The sequence below is a fragment of the Babylonia areolata genome, chromosome 2, assembly GCF_041734735.1.
Source record: "Babylonia areolata isolate BAREFJ2019XMU chromosome 2, ASM4173473v1, whole genome shotgun sequence".
NCBI lineage: Eukaryota > Metazoa > Mollusca > Gastropoda > Neogastropoda > Buccinidae > Babylonia > Babylonia areolata.
This window is the reverse complement of record NC_134877.1, coordinates 60062381-60071315: the sequence shown is the minus strand read 5'-3', so window position 1 is coordinate 60071315 and position 8935 is coordinate 60062381. Positions and strand designations below refer to the sequence as shown.

The 8935-nt window shown below is 45.1% G+C and overlaps 1 protein-coding gene across 1 annotated transcript; it reads left to right on the top strand.

The window, feature by feature from the left end:
- Positions 1–1974: 1974 nt before the first annotated feature.
- On the top strand, positions 1975–7990 carry LOC143279532 (pancreas transcription factor 1 subunit alpha-like). The gene is made up of 2 exons (XM_076583598.1): positions 1975–3554; positions 6450–7990. The coding sequence occupies exons 1-2, from the start codon at positions 2936–2938 to the stop codon at positions 6629–6631; spliced, it is 801 nt and encodes a 266-aa protein (XP_076439713.1). The 5' UTR covers positions 1975–2935; the 3' UTR covers positions 6632–7990.
- Positions 7991–8935: the final 945 nt, after the last annotated feature.

Below are 8935 nucleotides of genomic sequence, written 5' to 3'. Positions count from 1 at the left end.
GAAAGACAGAAAGAAAGAAAAAGAGTTCCAGAGAAACAAAGGCATCCACACTTTGTACTGTGAACGCGCGACCGTTCGGGTGACGTTAACATTTAACACCCATAATCCATACACGTGGATGCTGTCAGGCTCAGCCCATACAAGTTTGAACGGTGGCAGTCCTTTATTCGGGATGCAGATCTGTCCGATTCGCCTTTCTCTGTCTGTCTGTTTGGTTGGTCTGTCTGTCTGTCTCTCCCTCTCTCTGTGTCTGTCTGTCTGTCTGTCTCAATCACACACACACACACACACACACACACACACACACACACACAAGCATATATATATATATATATATATATATATATATATATATATCGGGTGTCCCAAAAAAAAGTGAACCGCTGACACTTACTGACATTGATTGACAGATGCCAACACCTGGCAGCTGGCATGAACATGATGAAGGTTACATTGCACAGCGCTGATATTGAATTTTTTTGACGTGCTGTTTCGAATTTGACTATACTGGCTTAATTTGCGTCCGAACGTTTAGATATTTTGCAGACGTGTTGATAATACCCTAAGGTTACTGTGTGTAAATTTGCAATGAATTCGGTCTCTCTATCACTGAGAAGATACTTGTCAAAAAGCGGTTCACTTTTTGGGGGGACACCCGATATATATATATATATATATATATATATATATATATATATATATATATATAATAAAATTATACACATATAGATATATACACATATACATAGTAGCCTACATATTAACGTTTGTGCACATACACCACTGTCATCTTTTGTGAACACTTACGATTCTGTAAGGGTCTTGAGACAGGGCGAAGTATAATGAGTGCTCTAACACAAGTGCCTTCCGATCAAATATAATACAAGTCAGTTTTACGAGAAACCTTTGTCAGTGTCCAAAACACAGAGAGGCAGACAAATTTTTGCTGTTGCAAAATTATTACCAGAAACAGTTACCACACCGTCAACACAGAAACCGAGTCAGCAAAAAAGCAAAGAGCTTTTCGGTCGTGGTTTTATCTATTTATTTTTATTTATTTATTTATTAAATAACAATTGACACAATGCTCGCGCGTGCTTGCACACACGCACATGCACCAACACACAGAGACTCAGACAGACACAGACATACACACAGTGTGGGTGGGGGCTGGGGGGGTTGGGATGGTGAGCGTTGCCGTAATGATAACTTACAAAGAAAAGAGGAGAAAAAACAAACAAACAAAGAAACAAACAAAAACCAGCTAAGTACATCAGACCTCGTAATATAAGAAACGAGATAGCCATCACAACACTGAACAGTTTCAGTTTCAGTTTCAGTAGCTCAAGGAGGCGTCACTGCGTTCGGACAAATCCATATACACTACACCACATCTGCCAAGCAGATGCCTGACCAGCAGCGTAACCCAACGCGCTTAGTCAGGCCTTGAGAGAAGAAGAAAAAGGTGAATAAATAATAGATAAGCGTACAGAAATAAATAAATAAATAAACAAATAATAATAATATAAACAAAAAAAAAAAGAAAAAGAAAAAAAAAGAACAGAAAAGATGAACTTCGACGCAAATGGCTCAGGTCAATTGTAGAATACGAAATTCAGAAGGAAAAACACATGACCGTCCACGACAAAGTAAGTGACAATCTTGTACCATCGACTTGTCAATCAAGACCCCCCCCCCTCCATCCTCCCTCCCATGTCCTCCCTTCCCCCCTCTCCTCGCCCCCTACCCCAACACAGCGGGTGGGAAACCAATCGTGGGGAGTGGCCACACACACACAAAACAAAAGCACGCGCAAGGGGAGCGCCGCTGTCATTGGTTCAGAGGGGGCGGGGCCAAGACCAAGACACGTGCTGTCGCGCGCCGCTCACGTGCGGTTGGCTAGTGACGCGTGGCCCGCTCGTGGCCACATAAAGTGGCGCGTGCGCGACAGGAGAGAAGGGGTGACTTGTTGTCTTGGTGGGGGAGTGTGTGTGTCTGTGTGTGTGTATGTGGTGGAGACACTTTGCACTAGAGTAGCGTTGTAGTGGATCCCAGTTTTCTTATCGTTTTGCTCGTGTGTGTGAATTTGGACATCTGGACAGGCAGCGAATTCCGTCACACGAAACTGCCGCTTGTCTGTAACGCACGATTTTGCCTTTGGGCTGTTCGTCGGTGTTTATTCCAGTTCTACTCTTTTTAAAGACGGCCAACCCCGAACCCTGTGCGCTGGGTTTTCACTGCAGAGGGGTTTTGTCCAATAAGTAAACTTGTGGACAAAAGAACGACTGAAGTATCTATAAGCCTGTCAGTTTGACTGAACACCGTTGTAACATTGTTACGAAGCACCTCAAGCGTCATACTTTTAAAACTTTTTTTTCCCCCTTTCCTTTTCAGGTCAGTAAAACAAAAACTGACCATCAGTTTTCAAACAACAGGGAGAAACGCTTCGCACAAAATGAAATAAGAAAATGGCAAAGATGTCAAAGAACACAATTCATCGAAAGTGACGTCAACGATTGGACAGGTGTTGATTCCGTTTCGATAACTATTAGTCACCAGCTCATATTTGTTTCGAGAGCTCGGTTCTCTAGAATATTAGCGAGGATACAAACGATGGGAAGAACTTGATATCTAAGTACACTGTAATCATCTGCACTGAAGGATAAACGCATTCGGTTTAAGCTGTTATGGGACTGGTAACAGTGCAACTTCCATAATTTTCAGGATTCACTGTTGTTGTGGTGGTAGACTGAATACGTCTTGGCAAGTAACTATCTGAAAACAAAAACGCATAAACAACAACAACTTGAAAACGTTCAACAACAACAGGAACAACAACAACAACAACAAGAACTTGTGACAGCGAGCAGGTGACATACAAGAGTCCGAGCACGTGCAACAAGTAGTTTACGCGTCACCCAGCAACCCAGCCGACATGGACACCAGCAACTATTTCTGCTCGCTCACCGACGACCTCTTCGACTTCGGCGAGCCGGGAGACTACTACGACTACTGCGACTCGGGCCTCGCCTCCCCTGGCAGCTCGTCCTCTGGCGCTGGTTCCGACATCGAAAACCAGCTGGTGTACGACACGAACACCAACAACCTCCTCCCCTCCTCCTCCTCCTCCCTCTACCACGACCCTACCCTCGCCCTCCACCCCCACCACCACCACAACCATAACCACCACCCCTACCCTCAAGGACATGGTGCTAGGGAGGGCAAGGCCTTAGTGGTGGGCGGCAAGAAGGTGTTCCAGCGAAAGGCGGCCAACATGCGCGAGCGGCGCCGGATGAAGTCCATCAACGACGCCTTCGAGACGCTGCGCACGTGCATCCCGAACGAGGTGCAGGCTGAGCGGAGGCTGTCCAAGGTGGACACGCTGCGACTGGCCATGCGCTATATCCGCTTCCTGTCCGACCTCGTGCAGTCCTGCGGAGGGGACTACTGCGGCGGTGGACCTGGGGGCGTCGGTGGGGCCGGGGTGGGGGGCCCTGGGGGCAGGAAGGGGCAGCGGCTGCAGGAGAAGATCATCGTGCGCTCTCGTCTGGCAGGTGAGCGCACAGACGCCTCCTCCTCCTCCTTCTTCTTCTTCCTTCCCTCTTTCCTTCTTTCCTTTCTTCTCTTCCACCTATTCATTCTCTCCTGCTGCTGTTGCTGCTCATGCTCCTCCTTATTTTCTCCATCCTCCTTCAACTACTTCCATCCTCCTCCTCCTCCTCCTCCTCCTTTCCTCCTCCTTTCCTCCTCCCTCTTCTTCTTCTGCAACTGCTGTTACAAAAAAAAAAAAGTTCTTCAACCAGTGAGTAGAACGAAGAGGTCCTATCGAAGTTCACCAAATTTTCCGCGTAAAACTTGGCCTTCAGCAGTACTGGGACTAGCCATGATGCCTGTATGTCGTGTCGCGTACCGACGTTTTGCAGTGGGCAGTGTCGTACTGAAGGAGTTCTGCTGTCATCGGTGCTTGCATACCGTGTTAACAGGGACACCTGTCCGACTGTTCACCCATTTTCTAGTACACGCTAGTTTCTCTGCTTAAAAGACATTGGCGTGGAATTGCATGCGTATATGAACGATATAATGGATTTGAGTCAGCCAGGCAGTCAGCCAGTCTGTCTCTGTCTCTGTCTCTCTCTCTCTCTCTCTCTCTCTCTCTCTCTCTCTCTCTCAGTAGGAAAAGGCTAGCAAACCTCTTGCAACAATAATCTCCGATGGTGTTCGCTTTCGACATTTAGTTGTTGTTGTTCCCCCCCCTCCCCCCACCCCCCCTTTTTTCGCGCAGAATATGATCGTTTCTGTCTTCATCATAGTGAAAGTCTTCATTTGTTTTCTGTTAGACCCCTCCCGAGAGGCAATCATGATGATTACTACTACTTCTACAACTACTACAGTTATTATCATTAGTAGTAGTAGTATTGTTATTATTATTACAAGTAGTAGCAGTAGTAGTAACTGGGCTAGAATTTGATAATAGCGGAGATTGTCTTGCCCAAGTTACACCCCTACTTTCTCGGCCAAGATGGTTTTAGGACAGTCGGCGTTGGAACGGTTCATAAAGACCAACTAGCCTCCAATGCTGCAGCACGAAAACTAAGAGCCAATGCAATCTTGCCTCTCAAGTCATAGTCTTTCACAAAAGACCTAGCTGTAAATGACTTCCCATTGTAGTGGAAAAAAAGCCCAACAACATTGATCATACAGCTTTCACTTTGCCTTTGGCCAAACTTTTTTTCTTTTCTTTTTTCTCAAGGCCTGACTAAGCGCGTTGGGTTACGCTGCTGGTCAGGCATCTGCTTGGCAGATGTGGTGTAGCGTATATGGTTTTGTCCGAACGCGGTGACGCCTCCTTGAGCTACTGAAACTGAAACTGAAACTGTAAGCTACTACTACTACGGTCATAATTATAGCCTTCCATGCGTAGTCTTTCGAGAAGCAGCACACTCAGCGAACTATATTACGTAAACCGACTGATAGAAGACCCACCCCTCCACCCCCACCCCAACCCCCGCAGGTTCCAAGCTCCCGTCCGTTGCCAGATGGTGAGTTCCCGTCCTCCTTTCCTCCTCAGAACTCTGCCGATAAGCTCTCTGACATTGTCTCCTCGGCTCCTGTTATCTTTATCTAGGGAGTAGTCTTGTAGGGTTCTTTGCTGCCGTCACTTTCGCCAGGAGACTTGCTGATAAAAAGTCTTAACATTTATATGTACAGCGAAGGGACTTTTGCTGTAATACCTGACCCTCCACCTCCCTCTTTCTTTCTCTCTTTCTGCGTCTTTCTGTCTCTCTCTCTCTCTCTGTCTTCACTCATCCCCTTCCCCTTCGTCCTGTCGTCCTCTGTATATCTTTCACACACACACACACACACACACACACACACACACACATACATACATACAGTTGTCAGTTTGTCTTCTCTTTTTATATAAAAAAGAATGAAACAAGAATCACTCTTTTGTTATTGTTGTTGTTTTTAAGAAACAATGAAATAAGAAAGGAAAGGACATAGAATGCAGGCAAACTCGATGGGAAATACCTGTACAAGCTACCATAATTTATCACATAGTTATACGTTGTCTATGGACAGTGAAATGGCACCCCAGACTGCCACAGATTAGTCATCAAGATTGACGTCCGTGTGTACATCTTTTCACTTGTATGTCACCATCATCATCATCATCTTCTTCTTCTTTCCCATCATCACCACCTTCATCATCCTTTTCTCACACCTGTGGACTCATGTCGATATGTATGAACGTTGTTATCGAATATGGTAACATCATAGTGGCTGCACCGTTAGCTTTGCATCGTTGGTTTCTACTTGCCCATACACCCTGTTCGTCTGTAATTGCCTGTGAGTGTCCGTGAACAACGGGTAGTTCTGAAAGTTAGTGGTTCAACAATTCCTACGGTGTTAACAATAATACCTATGTTGCTGGTGACGATGTGTATATAATATATGATGCAGGGGGGTGGGGGGGGGTGGGGGGAAGGCTGGGGTGAGTGAGTGGCGCGGGGAGGGGGAGGGAGCAGAGTTAAGGACGCCGTGGGCGCAGAGAGTGATGATGACAATTATGATGATGATGGTGCCTGAGCAGATGATGACGATGACAATGATTATGATAGTGATGATATCATCATCATCATGACAAACACGACGACATTCGGAAGAGACAATAAACCGAGGACTTGTGTGTAGCGGCATGCACTTAGCGCACAGAAAAGAACCCACGTCAACAAAAGAGTTGTCCCTGGCAAAATCATTTTGAAAAGTCCACATTGACAGGAAAACAAATACATTTGCAGGCAGGAAAAAAAAATTGTGGCACAACACTTTAGCGGCGCGCTCTCCATGTGGAGAACAGTCTGAATCTGATACAGAGAAACGTGTTGTGACAAAATAATAATTATATTACAACAGCGATACAACTCTGTGTGTTTGTGTCGTTGCAGAGGACGAGGGTGTGTACGGGGCGGAGGAGGGGGCGCTGCTGGGGCATTCGCTGTCCTGGGAGGAGGACCCCCAACACCGACAGCACCACCCCAACTCCAAACGGGTGGCCAAGATCTGGGTGCCGGAGAACCCCACAGAGTCCGACCTCATCAACCTGGCCTCGTACTGCAGCGACTGCTGAAGGAAGGAACAGGCATCGTCCTTCACGACAAGTTCAGACACTGGTACCGGCTCGACAACAACGGTGAACCGCTGTTTCTTTGTTATTCAGCGACTGTTGCCGGTTGAATGCGCGGCGTTGCAGATGTGGTGTAGCGTATATGGATTCGTCCGAACGCAGTGACGCCTCCTTGAATAACTGAACTGGACTGAACTGCGCGGTTCATGTTTCTTAAAACTGGGCCATACAGGGCCGGCCTGCACGAGCCAATACAACGACTACGCCCTAGCGTTGAGAATTTTCCCACGTCTTTGAAATTGGCGTGGACTTAAAGTAACCATAGCGCTGCTATGATTGCTATAAGGTACCCCAGCCAAGGTGTATAATTATCATATCGAATGCTCTGACAGAGACGCACATTTCCCGGAGGCAGCTTTTGCACAAGATGCACAACATTTAAGAGACTCAGCGCGCATGCGTATGTACACATTGGAGACGTGAGATTTGAGGTATGAACGAAACCGATGCAGCATGCAGTCAGTGTGTACACTCCAAGCTAGACCTATATCACGAGAGAAAGAAAGCCAAAGCAAAGGCAGCATGAAAAAAGAAAGTAACCAGTCAACATCTGAAAAAGACTGCTTGTAGGACTTGGGAACGTAGTGCCAGATATACCTTTCAAAATTTTCTCTTCCAGATTTATACCATGATTATAGTCGATTCCCAGAATCTTACTTAACTGTAAACGATTACAGTCGATGGCTTCAATCATTTCCTGACGTACAATGTCTTCCAGCACAGTAGGGTTTGAATGATTAATTCTCAGTTCGCCTTCCTCCCTTGCAAAATAAATAGATAATTTTTTTTTATTAACAGATAGTAAAGAGTGGTAACTCTCTCCATTCACAAGGTACACAACTTCAAGTCAGTACCGCTTACGCTACCGATTCAGCTAGCACACAGGTAAAGAAAAGGTACATTGGAACAAACCCAGACACTTCCTCAAAAAAGGAAGCACCGGGCCTATCCTTGTACCGCTCATCTGACATGTGCACACAGCAGCAAAGACAAAAGAAATGTGCAAACACAAAAAGCTTTTATTCAAGACTGGCATAGCCTTTACTATTTGTTAATCATTTCATCTCCTGGCCTCATTGTTTGTTAATTTCCAATAATAAAAATAATAATGAATAATGGAATAAAGAGAAGTTAACAGGTTAGAGAGAGAGAGAGAGAGAGAGAGAGAGAGAGAGAGAGAGAGAGAGAGAGAGAGGACGATGATGATGATGATGTTTTCTTTCATGCTTTTCTCGCACAAAAACCGTTTCTATATCTGAATGCACAAGATGTTTTTGAGGATTGTTTCAGACAAAAAACAAACAACAAACAACAAAAATCATTATATTGTTTATATCCATATGCCATTCCAGCTCTAGTCCTTACGTGGAGATTTTGGTTCGCCCAGTGCTGTGAGCGTCTGCGTATGAGTCATCAAAGTTGTCATCAGTATCTGTAGAAGTCATAGGAGAACCTTATTTGTTTGTATGTTACGGAATCTGCTGATAGTCCTAACGACTTCTGCTGTCGTTCAAGTCGCATTTTGTGTTGTGCCGAATATGACGAAAATGTCTCTCGTTATGAAGTGTGTGTGTGTGTGTGTGTGTGTGTGTGTGTGTGTGTGTGTGTCACTGAGTGACAATGAAAAATGTTCATATACACATTATTGTGCCTTTCTGTAGACATGTATAAGCAATTGGGCATGTATGTGTGAACGGATGATGAAGTATTGAAATCGTTTTCTTTATATTAAAGGAAATATTTTACCAAATGATACATACGCCCCCTCTCCCCTCTTCCTCTCTCTTTCATCCGCTCTGTGTGTGTGTGTGTGTGTGTGTGTGTGTGTGTGTGTGTGTGTGTGTGTGTGGTGTTTTTGTTGCTGTGTGTGTGTGTTCACTGCTCCCACGATTAAGGGTCAAAACACATTGTGCCTTTTCGTTATTATACATTTTGCTTTTGTTTCCAATGGCGTCTTCTTCCTTTTTTTTTATTTCTCTCTCGTGTCATTTGATTTCTTGATGTTATGTTTAGATATCGAAAACATATCCTAAGATCGGTGATAAAGAATAGTGTGTGTATGTGTGTGTATGTGTGTGTGTGTGTGTGTGTGCGCGCGGCGCGCGCGCATGTGTGCGCATGCGTGTGTGTGCGCGCGCGTGTGTGTGTGTGTGTTTACGTGAGGGTTTGTTATTGTGAGTGTGATCAATGAAAAACTTACATCAGTATGTGTTCATGAAGTGTTTAATTTACATACATACATACATA

Coding starts and splice junctions, on each gene's coding strand:
- LOC143279532 (XM_076583598.1), top strand. CDS start 2,936: ATGGACACCAGCAACTATTTCTGCTCGCTCACCGACGACCTCTTCGAC. Junction 3,555..6,449: donor CGTGCGCTCTCGTCTGGCAG/GTGAGCGCACAG, acceptor GTGTCGTTGCAG/AGGACGAGGGTGTGTACGGG.